The sequence below is a fragment of the Ostrinia furnacalis genome, unplaced genomic scaffold (genome assembly GCF_004193835.3).
Source record: "Ostrinia furnacalis isolate ACB-3 unplaced genomic scaffold, ASM419383v2 OfSCF0916, whole genome shotgun sequence".
Classification (NCBI taxonomy): domain Eukaryota; kingdom Metazoa; phylum Arthropoda; class Insecta; order Lepidoptera; family Crambidae; genus Ostrinia; species Ostrinia furnacalis.
Genome location: NW_021131155.1, coordinates 127,521 through 148,233, shown reverse-complemented (window position 1 = coordinate 148,233; position 20,713 = coordinate 127,521). Strand labels below are relative to the sequence as shown.

The 20,713-nt window shown below is 38.9% G+C and overlaps 2 protein-coding genes across 2 annotated transcripts; one reads left to right on the top strand and one right to left on the bottom strand.

Moving 5' to 3' along the window:
- The first annotated feature begins 244 nt into the window (after window positions 1–244).
- Window positions 245–20,561, top strand: LOC114350541 (uncharacterized). The gene is made up of 6 exons (XM_028301381.1): window positions 245–1,705; window positions 15,845–15,875; window positions 17,819–17,932; window positions 18,585–18,815; window positions 19,494–19,572; window positions 20,343–20,561. The coding sequence occupies exons 1-6, from the start codon at window positions 1,337–1,339 to the stop codon at window positions 20,464–20,466; spliced, it is 948 nt and encodes a 315-aa protein (XP_028157182.1). The 5' UTR covers window positions 245–1,336; the 3' UTR covers window positions 20,467–20,561.
- LOC114350532 (RNA exonuclease 4-like) lies at window positions 6,711–11,092 on the bottom strand. Its single transcript, XM_028301371.1, has 5 exons — window positions 10,959–11,092; window positions 10,008–10,208; window positions 9,113–9,267; window positions 7,602–7,738; window positions 6,711–7,234 (listed from the first exon to the last, which is right to left on the bottom strand). Exons 2-5 carry the CDS (start codon window positions 10,201–10,203, stop codon window positions 7,108–7,110), a joined length of 615 nt encoding a protein of 204 aa, XP_028157172.1. The 5' UTR covers window positions 10,204–10,208; window positions 10,959–11,092; the 3' UTR covers window positions 6,711–7,107.
- Window positions 20,562–20,713: the final 152 nt, after the last annotated feature.

Here is a 20,713-nt window from a genome sequence, read left to right as displayed (position 1 = left end):
TATAGTTCCAAAATACTGAACTGTCCTACCCCTGACATTGACAGTGGGGCGCCACCGTCAATACCGGATCGCTGGTTCCGATTTTTGCCATGTCGGAAACCATAAATAGTTGAACGATGGTAGCGCCCCCCTGTCATTGAGTTTGGTGGGACAGTTCAGCGTGGGTCATCTATAGTGTGAGTTTATGTCAAACGCATTCGATGTCATGTCGACTGCGTAAAAAATGTCATTAAATGTATGACGGATTGTACAGCGCCCCTAGCGGATACTTTTAAGAACTAAAATCTTCATAGATTTTTTTGACGCACTCGATATCGAATATTTGATGTAAACTCACACTACGCTTCCATCAATCTGCGGTCATTCAAACGAACGCAACCCGCACCTGTAAGTTTAGAATATTTAGTTTATTCCCATTGTCCCCACCAGACTTTTTCTTGGGTGGAACTGGAAATATAATTCAATTGTTTTTTCTTATTTCCGTTATTTCCACCGGTGGGGACAGCGGGAATAAAAAGTATATTAAATTTTAATTATTTGATTAATTCCCGTTATTTCCACTGGTGGGGACAACGGGAATAAACCGAATATGGTTAGTTCAGTATCCTCACTGGTGGCGGATACAGCAACTCATTCGGAATGTCCACCGGGGGGACAGTGGGAAAGTAAAATAGATTAAGATGATAGCAGCGAGATTTTTAATGTTGTTGGTCTCTAAACATTATACTATTTTTAGTAAATTTTGCAATGTTTTGTAACCAAGCAATATCATGTAATATTTTAATATTGTTAATGCCATTTAATTTATAGATAATTATACTGTTGATATCTTTTGTACAAATAAAGAGGATATTTTATGGTATTATTTGTTTTATTTTTAGTAACCAATAAGTTCGTAATCTATTAAAATAATGAGTATCTCAAATAGGTACTTACATTATCTCAGACTTTATGTATGACTAGATACTAACTACAAATCTTTGCTAGGGGTATACTTAGTAGTTACTGTATAATCAATGTAAAAAGTGCTTATTCCCGTTGACCCCGCTGGTGGATTATTTTTTAATTCCCATTGTCCCCACCGGACTGAGGAGAGGGGACAATGGTAATTAAAAATATAATACATTGGATTGGAGCCACCAGTGGAGATAACGGGAATAAACCGCAAAAAGAGTTAACTTCACAAAAATCTTTATTTTTTGTATGCAAAATTAGGTAAGTATTCCTAATAACATGAAAATTAAAATAGCCAACTTTACGACATACCGCCTTCAATTAAATTTTAACTGCCATTTTGTTAACTCGATCCATGAGTATGTAATCAAAGAAATAGAAAATGTTCGTGACTTTCAGCACATTGTGTTTCATGGTAACATTGCATCAAAATAACTGCTACAGTGTACATTCGAAATTGCCAGAAGTGTACGGTGAAAACGTGTATTCTCATCTCAAATTCAAACATATAAATGCGATTTGTAACAACAGAATTGATATTTGTTCGTCGAATAACACGAAAATATGCGCTATAAGGGTAAAAGATAAAAAAGAAGAGTATAGAAACTTTAAGAATTCATGTTTTTTGTTTTTGAGCAACATGTGTGACAATCCTGGAGAAGGTAAGTACCTACTGTTGTATTTTAAATTTGATTTTAACAACGTCACGGGTGTGATAAGCATAGCTTTGCAAGATTTTGAAAAAATAATATGAGACATTAAATGCTCGTTATGGCAAGAAAGTAGCTAGTGTCGTCGACACTTTAGTGTGGGTTAGGGCTTAAATACCGGAATTCCGGAATTTCGTAACTCCGGAATTTCGGATAGATTTTTTCCGATATTTCAATTCCGGAACTGAAGTCAATATCGTATTCCGATATTGAAATTTTTCATAAATTATTTTAAGTTTCCAAAACGTTTAAGTATCAAAGTAGGTCCTTAGATAAGGAAGTCCTTGAGAAATGTATTCACAACTTTATTACTAATAATATTAAAGAGGCAATAGAGCGGAAACCAAAGTTCCAAAATGTTCGGTAGATACAACTCTATTGGGCGAAGCCAGCTGAAGACAGCTGATGGTAGTGTAAATTCAACAAAAGCTGAGGGTTCTGGGTGAGATCGAAAAGTTTTTATGGACAGCCATATTATACCTCGGTTACCAAACCTATTAATAGCTCAGCCACAGGACAGTTCCAAGAGCTAAGTTAACTCGACACTATATCGAATATATCCCGGACATCAGCCCATATGAGCCTAGGATGGCTCTCAAACAGCTAATGAACAAGGCACCGGGTGATGACGAAATAACCTCGGAGCTTCTGAACGTGGCGGGTGATAAACCGATACTGAAAGTCCTTCTGAGACTGTAACTCCGTCTTACTCCAGGGAATAATGCCAGAGGCACGGAACACAAAGGCTTGGTGGTGTTTTTCTTCAAGGGGTAAAAGCCTTATTAAGGAATTACATACCCTTCTGGTTTCTGATTCATGTCTACAAGCTGTTTTTGAGAGCCATCACGAATAGTCTCGCGCGTAGGTTCGATGACTTATAGCCTCTCGAAGAAGCTGGTTATCGAAAAGTTAACAGTACCCTAGACCGTATCTATACGTTACGGCAGGTTATACAGAAGACCGAAGAGGCTAACTTGTCAATATGCCTGGCGTTCTTAGACTATGAGAAGGTCTTTGAGTATGGCTGAGCACGAGGACGATTCCTCTGCAGCGAGCTGTGAGGCAGAGAGATGTAATAATACGTCGAATTCAACTCGGCTGGGTAGCGTTCAGGAAACTACATAACATCTTTTCGACCAAAAATAAAATAAATAAAATTTTAATAATAATAAAACACCTCAGTGCCTAAAGACGAAAGTCTACAATCAGTGTGTGTTACCAGTAGTGATGACAAGGGTTCGGAAAAGTGGCCTCTCACTATATGCCTCTTATAATAAGCTCAAAGTTGCACACCATGGTATAGAGAGTGCTATGCTCGGTGTTTCTTTTCGAGATCGAACCAGAAATGAGGAGATTCGTAAACGAACTAAAGNTCTGCGTAATAATGTGCCCTGTCTCTTGTACAGAAAAACTGAGCATAGCCCTCTTCAAAGCACGCTGTGCAACTTGAGTAAGAGGCCGCGTTCCCGAGCCGTCATCAGTGGCAACACATACAGATTGTAGATTTTTGTCTTTAGGCACTGAGATATTTTGAACGAAAGGATGTTGTGTAGTTTCCCGAATGCTACCCAGCCGAGTTGGATTCGACCTCTTTCTCTACTTAGCTGAAACGTTTGTCCGAGGTAGACATACTTGTCAACAATCTCAAGATTCGAGCTCCTAACCAACAAAAGCTTCGTTTTTCCATGTTGTTCACCCGAAGGCCTACCTTTTGGGAACCTTTACATGAACGTGATATAATGCTTAATTCAATACAACATACATCTGTTTCCGCAATTTATTACACCGATCTTGTCGCGACAAGGAAAAATTTCCGTGCTTTTAAGCGATTTTGTGAAAAATATTATTGGCAGGTAGTTGCTAATTGCTCATAAGATAGGCCCCCTTAATTTAATTTATTGTCCGTGGTGCATAATCTTTTCTTAAAGGTTTTAAACCTTTGTTTGTCACCTGTCATCCGCTTTGCAATGGAGGGAAGTCGAACCTTAATTTCGAACTCCTCCTATGTTCTTCTGATTAATTTCGTTGCGGGTCCAATGACAGTTTAACTTTCCCCCGGGACAAACTTGACCTTCATTGGTTGGGTTTTTGTGGCGGTCAAGCTGTAGATCCTGGCTACACAGGAGTTGCAGTGGTGGGAACGAGAGGTGGGAATAGTCCCGTTATTTACTTATAATTTAAAAGTAAATTAAAAACTGGAAGGGTATAAATTTATTTTGATTATCGGTTTTCAATTTATTACAATTCTGATGAAAGAAAATGAGTATGCTCAATACATAAAATGGGAGCGTAACAATTTTATTTATTTATAAAATATGCTGTTCCATTTCAGTAGCCCATAAATTGTATCACCAAGTATAAATTGTAGCCCATAAGTGTATGTTCACATACATCTTCGGATCTCAGTACTAAACTTCCAGGTTCGCACTAAAAGTCATCTCATTTGACTAAAAGTGCTTGAAAATTTCAGATTCCGTGAAAATTACGAAAAATATTATTTGTATTGAATTTTATTCAATTAACAAAGCTAAAAATATATAAATTATACCAAAACTGTTGAATTATTTTTTAACTTTTTTAACAACGTCCCGTACCAGGTGGGGTGTGTGACACCCACACGCACTTTAAAGGCATGTAACTCAGTTGGTAGACACCGCTGGACTGATTTTGCAGCGCTGATCGAAGCAGCAGCGCCATAATTCCAGCTACTGAGAATTTCAAATTCAGCACTTGCAAATTTTTAAAATTATGGCGATTTTTAAAGGCCTGGGGTGTGTCACACCCCACCTCGTACAGCGAGGGTTAAACAAGTGTACTTATTCAATGGAAATATTCGTTTTTGTAATACCTTGGTTGTGGCAAAACTAAATAAGTGACATGCAAAAACTAAATAACTGCAACTTAGTTGTAAAATACGGTTGTGGCAAAACTAAATAATTACATTTTAATTTTTTTTATTTAAAATAATACAAAATAACGTTATCGAAGAATATTGATTTAATAAAGGTAAATTTGCTGTATAAAATATCAAAAGACCGACAGTAAAATATTTTTACCCTTAAAAGTTATCGCCATTTTTAACGAAAAAAATCACAAAAACGTGAATATCTCGCAACTTTGGTTTTGTCAGTTATTTAATTCTGCCACGACGGTGACGATATTATAGCGATCGGATTAGCAAGCTAAAGTGATAATGGGCGCCCTGCCTAGTACGTAGAACAGACGGCCGATCGGTCAAGGTTCTGAAGTGGAGGCCACATACATGTACGTGTTTGTCGGAAGGCGCTTTCTTTTTTTGACCAATTCCGGAACTAGAACCGGAATTCCGGAGTTGAGTGCCCAATATCGGAAATCAGTTCCGGAATTGAAAACTATCCGATATTGCAAGCCCTAGTGTGGGTACTATCCGTTCGCTTTAAGTTTGCCGCTGGCGATATGACGTCACTCGAAGGGGAGCGTCTATAACTATAACCAACTATGACGAACTTTTTAACTTTTGACTTGGGTAGGTACTAAAAGCAATAATAAAACTAGATTTTTTTTTATTATCATACTATTTCTTAATAATACACAGTATAACAATTAACAATGTTATAAGACAGGGTAGATATTCTACTTAATAAAAACATTCTTACGTAGGTATTAAGACAACTCACCACTAGAAGATACTGACTAAATTAAAATAAAACTAAAATGAATTAACTCTAAAAAGAAATAAAAATAAACTAGCTAGTGCAAACTATTTCAAGTCTAAAACATCTCAATATTAACCGGCCAAATACTATAACCTTGTACAAGGACATTTAATTTGTATTTTTTTTCTCAAAACAATCAGAAGGCACTCGCTTCTCAACTACGCGTGAAACGAACGTAAAAAATTAAATTAAAAATACTTATAGTAACTTTTTAATAAGCTCTAATTAATAAAGATAGATCCCTTAAAATACGTTCTTTTATAACAGAAACGAAATGAAATGCGAATTTAGCACCTTTTGATGGTTATTCCGAATTCCCAGTTGCCCCCACAACGATTGCTCCCACTGAGGGTACCTGGGAATTTATTTACAAAAATTCCCAGTATCCCCAGCTTGTGAACACGGTATTTTAATTATTTAACGGCTAAAATTGCTACAATTTTTTGAACAAAGTATCGTCTGTTTATCTGAACGCGATAATAATAAACTAACTTTATTTCCATGGTTTTCATAATAATTATTAATCTATTTAGAGAAAGATAGGGAGACTGGTTTTTTTTTTGTAAAAGATCCCAGCTGTCCCCAGTGGGCGCATCACCGGTGGGGGCAACTGGGAATAACCACTTTTAATCAACGGAAACTTAAAAATAATCATACAGAAGTATTAATAAATGGTTTCCCAAACCTATTTAAAATTCAATTATAACAACTCACCAGCATTCTAAGAATCACACGATTTTTCTCTCACAACTTCACAAGTAACCCTTGTATAAAAGGCACATTGAATAACTTTAACAAACAGTTTTTTCGAAGCAGTTCCGTTGTACAATCCGGTCGAGTTAACTGCGCAACTGGCAGCCGTGACGTCACATCGACGCTCTGGTACGGACGGTTTATTTTTGCAAATAGGCTTTTAAAAGGCACTTTTACACGTCCCAGTATTAACCCTACCACTGCTTCGGGACAATAAATGGGCCAGTGCGTGCTGAGAAGAAGCAGCGCAAGAAATTCAGTCACTATTGTAAGCCTCCTTTTCAAGGGTTTACGGTCTTTAAAATATACAAATTATAGTCTAAGTATTGATGCGAGCTAGGTAGTTGATCATTCCAAACATTTTTATCTTTTATAATATAATCATCATCAACTTTATAGTAGTCCTTTTTCATTAAGGTGCTTTTAATAATAATATGTGCTTTAAATTTATGAATGGGCAATTCTTCAACAGTTTGTGGTAATTTATTGAAAAGTTTAATACACTTCCCCATTAATCCCCATAAATGAATTAACAATCTTATGCAGTCTGAAATTTCCAGCGAGGAGCGCACTTAGTTCGATCGGGTTGTAAATAAAGCTTTTTCGAAGCATTTTAGTTGTACAGCCGACAACACAACAAGAACAAGATAAACACTCGCTTCTTATGACGTTGTCCTAGGTGCGACTTTGCAATACAAATGACATGGTCTGACGCTGCTGACTGTACTAAAAACTGAACTAACACTAATTTCCTGTTATTATGAACTCTCAAAATAGTTATAATATCATTTGTATTTAACAAAATAATGGCGTCGTGTTTCGCAATAACTTTGTATTTCAACAATACAATATTTTTACACTAAATTCTGGTCCTTCGTGCCGGATGGTGTCGTTATCATACTTTATTAATTGCCAGGGTGAATTGGAGCAGGCTATAAGAAGTTATTAGAAATAATAACACAAATTTTTATTTTAAAGTGCACTGCATGCTCCAGCTAGTAACGATAATTGTTATAATAACCATAATCATCATCAGAGCTGGAGCTAGTATCGGATTCGTAGTATTCTTCCTCCGATTCTGATTCTTCGGAACTGTAGCAGTTGTTTAACTCGGCTTCCCAGCTGACGAATTCAAAATTATTTAATATTATTACTTAGAATTAAAAATCAGGTTTGTTTTAGGCTAGCTTTAGTTAGAAAAAAAATTGCCGAATGGAACCACGTAGAAAGTATCTGTTTCAAACATAAAAACACTAAGATATCTATTAAATAAAAACACAAAGATTTTCAAAATCAGACTGAAAAAAAGTGAATAAAGAAAGAATCTCCTTTTTTAAGTCTGTTAAAACTGTTGCCAGCTGTAACCCGGCAAGCAAAAGGTCGTGGGTTCGATCGATTTCTAGTTTTCATAATCATTTCAGCCACAGGACATCCTCTGCTGAACATAGGCCTCCCCCAATTAATTCAAGTTTAAAAAAATATTATTTACCTGTCGGCGACCAGCCTATACAGCTGCATAGTCGTTTGCGCATCTTCCATGCACGAATGGCGGCCATTTCTTCTCAATGTTTTGTTGAGGAATCGCTGAGCCAAGAAGGCTAGGCTTGGCGTTTTACCGTTGTTGGCCTGAAATGTCGAAAAAATGAGTTAGGTTCGTTTTGTTTGCTAAAATTATTTTAAGTTAGGGCATTGCCAATTGCCTCTCATCATGCCCGCCTAGATACGGCCCTCAGGCCCTCGGGCCTTGGTATACTATTGGCCGACCAAAGGTCTAGTTAGCAGGAATTTTATTTTATTTATTTTATTGTTGTTCGGAAAACATAATAATATAGTGAATCAATAAAGACAAATAACAACTCCTTAAGAAACTATACACCATTCACATGTTTTCGCATATTATGTGTAACAATAATTAAACAACAAAAGCCAATTCGCTTACAGAGGGTTGAGTGTGAGTTTATAGTTCCAAAATACTGAACTGTCCTGTCCATGACATTGACAGCGGGGCGCCACCGTCTATACCGGATCGCTGGTTCCGATTTTTGCCATGTTGGAAACCATATAGTTGAACGATGGTAGCGCCCCCCTGTCATTGAGTTTGGTGGGACAGTTCAGCGTGGGTCATCTATACATCAAAGTACGTCATCACTAGTGAGCGCGTAAAAAAATGTCATTAAATGTATGGCAGATTGTACAGCGCCCCTAGCGGAAACTTTCAAGAACTAAAATTTATTAAGATCTATAAATAAAATAAAAAAAAAATAAAAAAGCCTTTTATTTCTTACTATACACAAAATTAACAATAAAACTAATAAACATGCTAATAAAACTAATAAACATGCTAATAATTAACATACTAATATTTAGAAGTTACTTTATTATTGAGCAAAAAAAAGAAGTAAGAACCCCCCGTTAGTTGGAGGTGAAGGCCTCCTCTAGAGAATGCCAAGTGTCCCTGTCGCCTGCCACGTTCATCCATTGCTCGCCAGCCACTTGCACTATGTCGTTAGCCCATCGCGTAGTTGGTCTTCCTCTCTTTCTTGTACCCGATGGACCCAGCCAAGAAGTTAATCGCTTAGTCCAACGATTATCTGTCAGACGAGCTATGTGGCCGGCCCAGCGCCACTTCAGTTTCTTGCTATAACATAGCGCATCTGTGACTTTTGTCTTTTTCCTAATATCTTGGTGTGGTATTTTTTGGATTTTTTTAACTTAAGATCTATACCTACACTAAACAGCTGATGAACCCTCGAACAAAGATTTTAGACAACGTGTCCCAAGAGATTTCAAAATCAAAATCAGAAATATTTATTCAGTTTAGACCACAAGTATCACTTATGAACGTCAAAATGTAAATAATAAAAAAAGAAAAGGTAGCCTTTATGGGGCACTTTATATGTCTCTTTATCTTTTGGGCCCTACCAGCGCTTCGAGACAAACATTTATGGTAAGTGCTGAGAAGAAACGCCGGAACAAACTCATATCGATTTAAAAACTTACTTGCGTGAACTGCCAATATTTCGAAGTGTCTCTTATGTCCTCTTGCCTCACGACGATCCCCAACCCTCTCAAGTCGTGATGGATGGCGTGTCCAACCACTATGGCGTCTCTAATCCAGTCCAGTACTTCATTCTTCACGTCGTTGAAGTTCCTCCCTGTAAATAATATACAGTTCAAATTCAAATAGTTTATTCAGTACATAGGTCCTTTCTAGGGCACTTATACACGTCCCAAATATAGCTTGCCCTACCACCACTTCGGGACAACATAGACTGGTGCTGAGAATAAGTGGCGGAAAAAAACTCAGTCATATTTGTCAGTGATTTGATAGATGGCGAAGCGTGCCTTACACGATCCCTGTATCATTTGCTGGTCCTCATGTCGCTTCTCCTCCGGCCGCTGGGGACAACGGGAATAAAAAGTTATTAAACTCCCACCAGTGGGGCCAATGGGAATAAACCATTTGTTGGGGGACAAACGGTCCCCTGTAGAACGGGAGTTCCGGATCCTCGGTGGTAGGGTAGCTACATCCCTGGTGGGGAGTGAGTAGTGCACGCACGCCAATGTCGTCAATAGCAACCATTAATATTTTTAAGGTGAATAACATCATTAAGTATCGCCATTCACAAGCGAGCGAGACTGGGACATTTTTGGAAATAAATTCCCATAGGCCCCCCCGTGGGGCAATATGGTGGGACCAACTCGGAATACCTGTCCTGCTGCCCCGCTCGATCCGGTGTGTCCCAGTAGCCTCCCCTGGCTTCGCCTTCTCGGGTGGCACTGGTAACCCGCCGTAGCGAGAGGACAGCAGGGCAGTTATTCCCATTGGCCCCACTATAAATTACCCAGGGGGGAAATGGGAATTTTTTTTTGGGCAACTGAAAAAGACCCGTACCTTTAGCCTGCAAAACCTGCGGCGTGAGGCCGCTGAACTCTGTCCGGTAGTCCGTGATGCCCTGCCGCCGAATGTACGCGTTGTAGTTCTTCCCAGAGTCCAGATCCACCATGGAGACCTGCGCTACAGCCCCCCAGTTTCCGGGGCCAAGCCCCACGGATTCTGTGTCTAAAGCCACGACTCGGCGGTTCGACATTTTACCTACAATTTATTCATCAACATCACTGAAAGCTCAGTTGCACAGCGTACTGTGCAGTGTTGCACAGAGTGTTTATTTTTATTCCCATTTGTCCCCACCAGTGGAGACAACGGTAATTTATTAATGTTTAATATATTTTTGTTCCCGTTGTCGCCACTCTGCCGGTGGGGACAATGGGAATAAACCCTTTGAAGAGGGCTATGTTCGGTTTTTTCTTTACGAGATCGAATCAAAAATGGATCCATAAACGAACTAAAGTTAGCCCGACGGTTATGCAAGCCAAAGTGGCATTTTCAGGGCAAAACTGTGGCAATGAACAGGGCATGAGTGGGTACGCAGAACTGATGGCCGACGGGGCTGCAAGGTTCTGGATTGGAGGCCACGTACCGTAAAGCGTAGGGGGTGGACCGACGACCTAAAGTTAGCAGGAAGGCGTCGGATGCAGGTCGCTGCCAACCGGGATAATATGGAAATCATTGGGAGAGGCCTATGTTCATGATCATCATTTTTGCCACAGGACGTCCGTTTGAAACTTATTATGCCTCATAAAATTATACAATAATTCATTAATGAAACGGATATACTGTATTATAATGAAAGAATTCGCAACAATAGCATCTCTGTTCTATAGAAACCTACCTAGCTACTTGTAATATGACTCTAAAATTTATTGCTTAGGTAGGTGCAAAGAATAAGATCATTCAACCTAAAAGTAGGTAAAAATAGATACCCAGGACCTCCTGGGTACTTACCAAAATGTATTACGGTGAACAAATTACACCAAGAAATAAAACGTTGAAGATTCCACAAAGAACTTCAAGAATTTAACTGGACATCCGCCAGTCACGACGAAGAAGGCCGAAGGTTGACTAAATAAAAACTTTTTGTTTGCAATCAAAAGTCAGTTGTATTTGTGTGTGTTGTTGTTGATACTCTTTGGTGTTCACGTGTGCGTGGTAGTGTCTGTACATAATACGGACTCGGTCAGTGAAACCACTCCGAACAAATTCCTTATAAAATTCGTTATCATTGTCAGGTGACAGATCAATGGTTTATATTGCAGAAGAAGCGACCCTCTCTAGTTTCTAATTAACCAGAGGTAAATGGACGATTCCCATGATGTCAAGATGAAAAAAAACTAAATAGTTCGTTCGTTTCAGCCAATTGACGTCCTCTGTTGGACTATAAGGCCTTCCCTTGGGAACTTTTCTGTCCCAACGGTCATCAGATCTGCTAAATAACCCCCTTACTAATAAAAAGTTACACAGTTGTTGAACACTGTTTTAAAATGACATTTCCATACTAAACGTCACTTTAAAACACTGTTCAACGAGCGTGTAAGTTTTATTAGTAAAGGGGGCTAGTACCTACTTAATTTCGACACCTTCAGGTTCAATTGTCGTATAAACCATTTTGGCCAAATTGAGTTATATATACCATTTTAATCAGAATGTTTTTCTCTATCGAGCTGTATATTCGATATATTGAAATTCGCTAAAAAAATGTTTATACGCCCCAAAAAACTATAGCCTAAAAGATAAATAAATTATAAACGATGTAAAAACCGAACGCTTGTTTTTGGTATTTTTGCTAAGATGTATCAACCATACATTTTTTTAAGCCAGGATGTAAAACTCTCTCGTAATTGAAAATGGTTTTTACGCCCAAAGACAACAATATGGCAAGATATTTGGATCCAACGTCGTAAGTCCACGTATTCAATATGGTAATTATCTGTTTCATATTCATATTCATTTATTTATTGCATCACATATGTATGTATGGACAGTAAGTAAGTTTTTCTTAATTATAAAGTTAAAGAAAGTTGATTGTTTCTACTTTTAAAGATAATAACTAGATAGGTAGGTATATAAGGTTGCTTTCCAGGTCCAGTACATCCGTGAATTGATCTCGACTAAATGTGATGAATTCAAGACTTTTAAACAAAGAAAACAAGCCATAGTGTGCTCATGAAGGCTATTTATTACTTTAAAAGTACTATTAGGGAGGATGACTAGGTAATGAAATCGAAATTCTATTTAGTCCGTCAGACAGATAATTAGAAAATATTAGACTCATATTTTTTTTCCATAATCGAATAATTACAGTGTTATATTGAGTTGAAATGTCGCGTGACATCACTTTTGAATAAAAATTCTACTCAAGCGTGACGTGTCGCGCCATTTCTACTCGATGTAGCACTGTTATTATTTAATTATGAAAGAAAATAAAAAATATGAGTCTAATANGACCGATTCGTTTCTGGAACTTGACTGAATGACTGGAGCGGGACTCTGGCTTCGCTCGCTCGGCTCGTGCGTTGTGGTCACAGTTCTAACCTAACCTAAACCAATAATTATGAATAGGACCGATTCGTTTCTGGAACTTGACTGAATGACTGGAGCGGGACTCAAGTATACGTGCTAATGCCAACAAACTTGAACTTTAATATATCGTTAAAGAAAGAAATCTAAACAAAAAAGATATGACTTTGAATAATAGTGTAAAATATGGTTATGTTTAGAAAATCTAGGAGAACAAATAAAAGTATAATAGATGTTTATTGCTAATGACATTATGAAGTTGAATGATTCGGAATTATGAACATTAGAGACAGAGTAGTTAGGAATTGTGATTGTTAGGATGAAAAATTTTAGGATGAACATTTTCGGACTTCCAATTTTCGGAGTTGAAAATTTAGGTGAACTTTGGCGCACCCGCGCGAGTCCGACTCGCACTTGGCCGGTTTTTTTATAGATTTCAATTTCGAAAATACCTAATTTTTTTCAATAACAATAAGTCCCGGCCCTAACAACTTAAAGGCAACCAAAGGGTCATAAAAATAAGCCTTGTTTTAATATGTCGCAGCAGTTTATGTCATAAAGTAATTTAAAAGAAAGTTTATGTGGCACTACCACGGTAATAATATCTATACAGTATTCCAACTCTGCCATATTTTTGAAATAAATGTCAACAGCCGCGCGGAACGTCACGGTATGACAAGATGCGATAGGGCTGCCCACTTGCAGGCCCTATTTTCATTACATCTGCCTACTTTGAATTTTTATCTAGTATTATGAATGTATTTTGTGATTGTAATTTTTATTTTATTTTGACTAACAAAATACTTTGTGAATGAAATAGGATAAAAATGCATGTTGTTTAGTGATTAGTAGATTTAATGAAAAGAATATAAATTTGTGTTAAGATTTAGTAACAAATCTTTATAAATTTACGACCTTAAAATTTATGCGTCTCGACTTAGGCGTATTATCGATTATTATACAGGGTGTTTAGGTAAATGGGTTTATAAGCCGACACTAGCCCTTGGTATATAAATGGTATGATGAAGTCAGAAAATTGATATCATTATTTTAATAATTTTAATTTTCATACAAATCTGATTTTATAAATTTTATTTTGTATGAAAATTATAAAAATAAATTATGATATCACTGACTTCACCATATAGGTATGTTAACATGGTCTAGTGTTGGCTTATAAACCCATTTACCTGACACCCTGTATAAATAGGTTCTTATAATTCTTTTATAAAAAAAGAGCGCTTACTGTTTAAAAAACAAAACATCGTCCGATTGCACATTCGCGACACCCCCGACTTTTGCATGTCGAGCGCATACCGAGATTTGAATTTCGAAGGAAAACTCGCGTTTCGTCCGTTTATATGAAGTTACAATACTGTATGATAATATTACCGTGGCACTACTGAACAGCGTATCCATTGTGCTTGACCAATATTTTTGTGAGTGTTGCAATATGGAAAATAAAATGGTAATAAATTATTAAGTTGCTTGACTTGCTTGGTGTAATAAATTCAGTATAATAAATTATAATTTATAGCATGGCCATAGTGCTCATGGTGCTTAGCCCTTTCGTTCGTATCGTATCGCATCGCAATATTTTTTTAATTTGGTTGACAGCACATTTACGACAGTGTTTTTTTGACAACGGAAACTTCGTGGCGGGAACGTGAACTTCTAATTTAAAAAAATTGTATTTACTCGAATAATATTAATGTTTAATCTAATAATGGTGGATTATTAACCAAATGTTCGTGAACGTGCATGAGTGAGTGAAGACAAAATGAAACAAATTTACTGCAACATCAGTTTTCAAGAAGTTCGCGTCAGGGTTCATAAAAGCCACATCTGTATTGAAACTCAAAACATATTTAGTTTTATACACACATAAATGACCTCATATTAATCACATTTATCAAATCATGCGGTAATTATTCATAATAACCGGCGATTATTCATAATTTTCACATTTATCACTTTGACCGTAACATTTACTAATGTACCTACTGAATAAAGTTTACTTCTACCTTTCATCTTTAATTATTTTTGTTGAAAAGCGCACATTACAACAAGACCTATGAATTTATTTTGTATATAATATCTTAATGTTAGTTTTAGGGTAGGTAGTAATATTAAACACTATGCTGGCAACTTAGTTGCACGCACACTTGCACACCAAAGGGGATTCCCCTCAATTACAAAGTTGTGATCTCATTCGACATTGTGATATTTTAAATAGATTGTTAAGCGACCGAGTTCAGTTGACATCGTTATTGTGAAATCACTTTAGTTGGTGCTGATATTGTAAATAGCCGCATAATCAGTTCTAGTCCTTTCTATTTTTTAGTATCTGGCCAACTGACATAAAAATATTTTTAGTCTGTGAACTAGTGATGCGACAAAACCTCTCGTTAATCGCGAAGTGAAATTATTGTAGTACTTGCGTATCATCGCCGGGTGATCGTCAAAATACTAAAAATATGCAACAAAGTCGCAACATTGAATGTGAACTGATTATGAAATTTTCGAGAACAGGAAACAAACTGTATGCACAGATGTAATCAAAAAACACACTGGACAGTAAAACAATCAATGATATCCGTAAAGTTATTAAACTTCTGTTGCTTGCTGTTGCTTGCTGCGTGATTGGTGGATTTTGACATATCTGTCAATGTCATGTCAAAAATAACCAATCATGCAGCATTTGGACCTCGCGTCTACGTATTGCCATCTGGCGGATTTTTCAATCGCGAAAACCCTCATTGAAAGAAGTTTTTTATTTTCTTAAAAATAAACAATGGAACAATACGTAAGCATAATTGCATAAAAAAGTAAAATAATTTCGTTTAAATAAAACCGACTAAAAATTAAACTGACTCCGAAAAAGTAAACACTAAAAGTAGAAAAATAAATTTACGTTATCTCCAATATTGTCGAAGTTATCGCTGGAAAACTAAACAAAGTATCGTATATTTTTTATTTAAAATTAATCAGTAATCGGAATAAGTGAATACTTAAAATAATATCGATTAAATTTACAGATTATTGTCTATGACTCACAGGTTACAGCACTGATGTGTCAGAGACAAGTCATAGACAATAGGGAGATAACACATGATTTTAAACGTCAAGTCAATTTGACAAGTCTCACAAATTTTCATCGTTCACGTATTTTGCTAAAATAATTTGTTTCAAAGATTGATTTCAAACTTGTATAAACGTGAAAATAAAGTTGGTTTCATGGGCTTGTTAAATAATGTGTATGATATTATGAACACGTAAGTGATTATGGTGTAATTGTGTATGAAAGTGTTTGTTTACATCTCTGCTGGATTCTAAAAAATCAAGGTATATACCTAGGTAATTTGCATTGTAGATTATTGTGATTGCTCAATACTCAGTTCTTTAACGTAAGACACCGAAGTATGGGCGAACGCACGGCGAAACTAACTAACGAAGTGCGTGTTTACACTACAATGTATTGTCTCGATTCTCGATTAATTTCCCGCTTAGTATTGCACCATGGTTGTGACCATGGCATTTTTAGTGTAGTGTAGTAGATAGAAGTAGGGAAGTAGAAGTAGCGTAGTGAGTGCAGGGATGTTATGGATATTCGTAACCGTAACCGAAACTTTCGGATATCCGAAATAAAAATATATCCGAAACCGTAACCGTTATCAATTCAAAAGTTTCGGAGGTAGGCAGTTTAAATTGTTTTTTGTACAGCATTAAGTATAATGTATTTAAAGGCATACAAGCCTGCCCCCTTAGACAAAACGCACTTTTTGATCGAATCGAAAATCGAATCCGTCAAATCTCCATACAAAAAAGGGGCTTTTCGACCACTTTTCGACTGGTTTGCGATTATAATTTGCACTTTGTATAAACCCACTGATTTACTTTTATAATGCCATCTGGTATCAATTTTTGTTTATTACTTTTCATTCGATGTTAAGTGTGCGGCCATGAATGAACCGTGTTAAACAACTATTGAAAATTGCATTCTAAAGCACAGATATCCGTAACCGTAACCGAAACCGGTATAATATTATTCCTATATCCGTAACCGTATCCATAACAGAAACTACATATCCATGACATCCCTAGTGCAGTGTGCCAAGCCCTAGCTAAGGTATATTATATCTGAAATAAAATAAACTGTTGATAATTTTTTTTTGAGCAGAGAAAGCCGCTCGATCGTGGGGCCCTAGGTAATCATTTCACGGTGCCCGCCCACTGTAATCCGGGGGCCCCGTTTCATTGATACGGCCCTGACTACGCCTATGGGAAGTACAACATAGTTTTGCCCGCGGCTTCATCCGCGTGATTTTCGGGCTGTCATAGAAATCCTATGCTTTTCAATGGATCTCAAACTTGTGTCTAGTGTAGGCAGGTCTCCAACTCGGTGGACCGACGATCTTTGCCGTTGCGGAAATCCTTACTTATAATCAGTGTTTCAGTGTTAGGTGGTTAGGTATCAGTTAATTAAACTTTCGCACACTAACTTTAATGAGGGTTTTCGCGTTTGAAAAATCCGCCAGATGGCAATAAGTAGACGCGAGGTCCAAATGCTGCATGATTGGTTATTTTTGACATATCTGTCAATGTCATGTCAAAAATAACCATTGGACCTCGCGGCTACGTATTGCCATCTGGCGGATTTTTCAAACGCGAAAACCTTCATTGTATTGAAACCAAAGTAACGGTTTAGGCTAAGTTTTTATACAGTATTTATTCTTAGTGGTGTAACTACATCATCCGAGGCCGGTGACAATTTTTTTCTTTTTATGGTGGGGCCCTTCTCAGTAAAAACCGTCACGTTATAATTTCTGAGCTCCGCCTCTTGGGCCGGGGCCTTCTCGGGTCGGGGGCCCGTGACATTTTGCTAGCCCTGCCACCCTATACTTAGTTAGGTATAGTTCCAAAATACTGAACTGTCCTGTGCATGACATTGACAGTGGGGCGCCACCGTCAATACCGGATCGCTGGTTCCGATTTTTGCCATGTTGGAAACCATATAGTTGAACGATGGTAGCGCCCCCCTGTCATTGAGTTTGGTGGGACAGTTCAGCATGTGTCATCTATACTTACGCTGCTTCCAGTTATTTTAGCGAAGTTGTTAAGGGGATGTCCATTAATTACGTGAGACGATTTTGGCTATTTTTCGACCCCCGCTCCCCCCTTAAATATTTCGTGATATTTGTCAAGAAGACCCCCCTCCTCCCCCTAAACGTCTCACGTACTTAATTAATAGACGCCCCATAATTAATGGTGTCCGATATTGTTTTTAGAGTACCACATCATAGAAGATGACACGTGCGAAGTTTACCTCGAAACTAGGCGCATTCGACGCAGAAACTCGAAATTGAATACTACATCTTCCCCTTCTAACGCCACAAAGAACGGTATGTACTGTACGGACGATCGCACAAGCTAACACTGCGGCATCTTAAACAGTTGTTTTATGAGCGAGTTTGCGACAAAAAAAATGTGCTGTTTATACTTGAGTTTGAGTCCAATGATGTGACCAGGGGATGTTATGGATATCCGTAACCGTAACCGAAACCGGTATAATAATTATTCCTATATCCGTAACCGTATCCATAACCGAAACCACATATCCATAACATCCCTAGTAGGGTTGAGGAGGTGGAGGTGGGAGGTTAACCATTATTTCCGGAGTCTCCCGGGCAATCCGGGAGGGTTGGGAACCCTAATCCCTAGACGTGACCAACTGACCAATAAAGCTTCGGCCAAACCAACGCTTGAGATCAGTGGCGGCGTAGATGTGTTGGCACGCGGGGCGATCCCTCCCCCCCCATCATAAGTCCATAATTTTAGCGCCCCCCGCAGAAACGTATCGCCTCGACTCGTATCATGACCGTCCTTGTCATGCAGATGCGCCAGTGAGTACTAATCTGCGCGACTGTTGTCACTCCCTGATGCTTGGCACCCGGGGCGGACCGCCCCGAAATGTAGGGATGGTTTATGATGGATGTATAGATGACGTCTTTATGTGATATCCATTAAAATAAATCTTTCTTTACTTCATTCCAGCGACATTCCCTACCCACACCTCGCCTACTCTCAACCTTCGCTCTGGCACCACCGTGAGCATCCTATATGACATCGACACGGCCTTTGACTACCACGTGTGCCCCCTGTCCTGCCCAGAGACATATTCCCCTGTCTGCGTGAGCGCGAACAGAGGCGCGGGCAAGTACTTCAAGCTGCTCACGTTCGTCAACCACTGCCAGGGGGACGTGTACTACTGCAAGCACTTCGACGGTAAAATAGACCTTGTGGCTGTAGTTTTAAGAGCTTTAGTCGCTTGATGTCAGATTTTAAGGCTCAGGATCAGGGGGGCTCCTCCGAAACGCTGTTACGTAGTTTCTGGTCTATCTGTCACTGTCGCTCATGCTGGCATCTGAGAGGGATGGCAACATTCGAAACTTCAGATCAGGATTTTCGGAGTAACCCCCCAGGGGGGCTACTCTGGAACAGTTTACCAGTTTCGGGTGTATCTGTCACAGTCGCTCATGCTGCCATCTCGCTATGCGTGAGAGGGATGGTAGCATTCGAAACTTTAGAATTCGATTCGGAGTAACTCCCCAGGGCGCAACGAGAGTGCAATATGGAGCAACTAAGGCTGGGTTGCACCACCCAACTTTGACCGTAACTTTGACGATAACCGGTGCTTTTTGTATGGATTTTGACAGATTTTTGACGTTTGTCAAAGTTAAAGTAAGATGGTGCAACCCAGCCTTAGTGTAATTCTCTACTAATTCTGTGGTGTAATTACAATTTTAGTTACAATTAGAGCTGTGGTTTTCTGAATAAAGTAAAATAAAATAAAATAAAAATACTGCGAGCACTCTCTGTGGGGCGCGGGGCCCTAGTCTATACCTTAGTTAGAAGTTATTAATACAGCCCTGGGGGCCCTGATATTTTAAATTGTTTGAACAGAATTCGCACCGCCGCCAGATGAGGAGGAAGAGAATGTGAACAGTTCTCCGCTCAGCTGGTCCTACTGCGGGGCTTACAGGTGAGCTTACAATTAGTTTTTTACCAAGACAAGACGTGTTATAACTATAGTCTAGTCCGTGAGCACGTAGAATTTTGTCCAATGACCCCTAGCTACCCATCCTTATCGCTCGCGTGTAATTATGTTGCTATCGCGCTCGCACACTCACTGCGGGCGCCCGTCGTCGCACAGACGCGACAGCAATATAATTACGCGCGAGCGATAAGGATGGGTAGCTTGGGGTCATTGGACGAAATTCTATCTGCTCGGCGACCGGACTTTAGTTGTTATTTAAAAGTTAAGCTATCTTCGAAGACCTACATCCTGGGGTGGGGACTAGACCATTCTAGGGTGGGCATGGTCCACCTGCCCCCTCTAAATACGCGTAACTGGTGGCCGAGGCCTAATAAGAAGAGGCAGGTGGTCATAATAAACTCCGTGTGGTGACGGCAGAGTAGAATACATTTGTCACCAACCACTACTCTTCCCGCGGGTGTCGTAGGAGGCGACTTAGGGACTACACATCAAACAGAGAACGGGCAGCAGCGATCTCTGATAAACATTAATCTTTTAAACTGCGATCTCCAACCCGCCTGCCAAGCGTGGGGATTATGGCAAAACCCTTCACTAAAGCACTAAAGTGGAGGAGGCTCATAGTCCTGCAGTGGGCTGTAAAGGGCTCTTGATTAGGTGGTCATAATACCCTCCTCCTGTGCCCATGACGTCGGCGACAGGCTATCGGTGCATCAGGTCGGGTGATACTTCCCGCTTGATAACTTCCAATATTTCAGGTACATGCAATTCGCTCGTTTCTCTGAGGTGCTTTCCTCCATGGGCCACTACGGCTGGCTGGCCGGCGACGAGCGCTACTCCGCCATCTTGGCACCTGAGCAGCGGCGCCCGGGGTACGGGTAGAGAACCCACTAAGTAATAAAAGTAATTTATTTTAAAAAAAACTTTTTTCTTTGATTTTAGTTTTGTGCGATTGGGTAACGTCAGATAATCTGCCATAGGCACCAGGGTTACGGGTAGAGAACCCACTAAGTAATAAAAGTAATTTATTTAAAAAAAAACTTTTTTCTTTGATTTTAGTTTTGTGCGATTGGGTGACGTAAGATACTCTACCATAGGCACCCGGGGTACGGGTAAAGAACCCACTAAG

Coding starts and splice junctions, on each gene's coding strand:
- LOC114350541 (XM_028301381.1), top strand. CDS start 1,337: ATGTTCGTGACTTTCAGCACATTGTGTTTCATGGTAACATTGCATCAA. Junction 1,706..15,844: donor AAGATTTTGAAAAAATAATA/TGAGACATTAAA, acceptor GAAAGTGTTTGT/TTACATCTCTGCTGGATTCT. Junction 17,933..18,584: donor TTCTAACGCCACAAAGAACG/GTATGTACTGTA, acceptor ACTTCATTCCAG/CGACATTCCCTACCCACACC.
- LOC114350532 (XM_028301371.1), bottom strand. CDS start 10,203: ATGTCGAACCGCCGAGTCGTGGCTTTAGACACAGAATCCGTGGGGCTT. Junction 9,268..10,007: donor GCAGGTTTTGCAGGCTAAAG/GTACGGGTCTTT, acceptor TATTATTTACAG/GGAGGAACTTCAACGACGTG. Junction 7,739..9,112: donor AATATTGGCAGTTCACGCAA/GTAAGTTTTTAA, acceptor TCGACATTTCAG/GCCAACAACGGTAAAACGCC.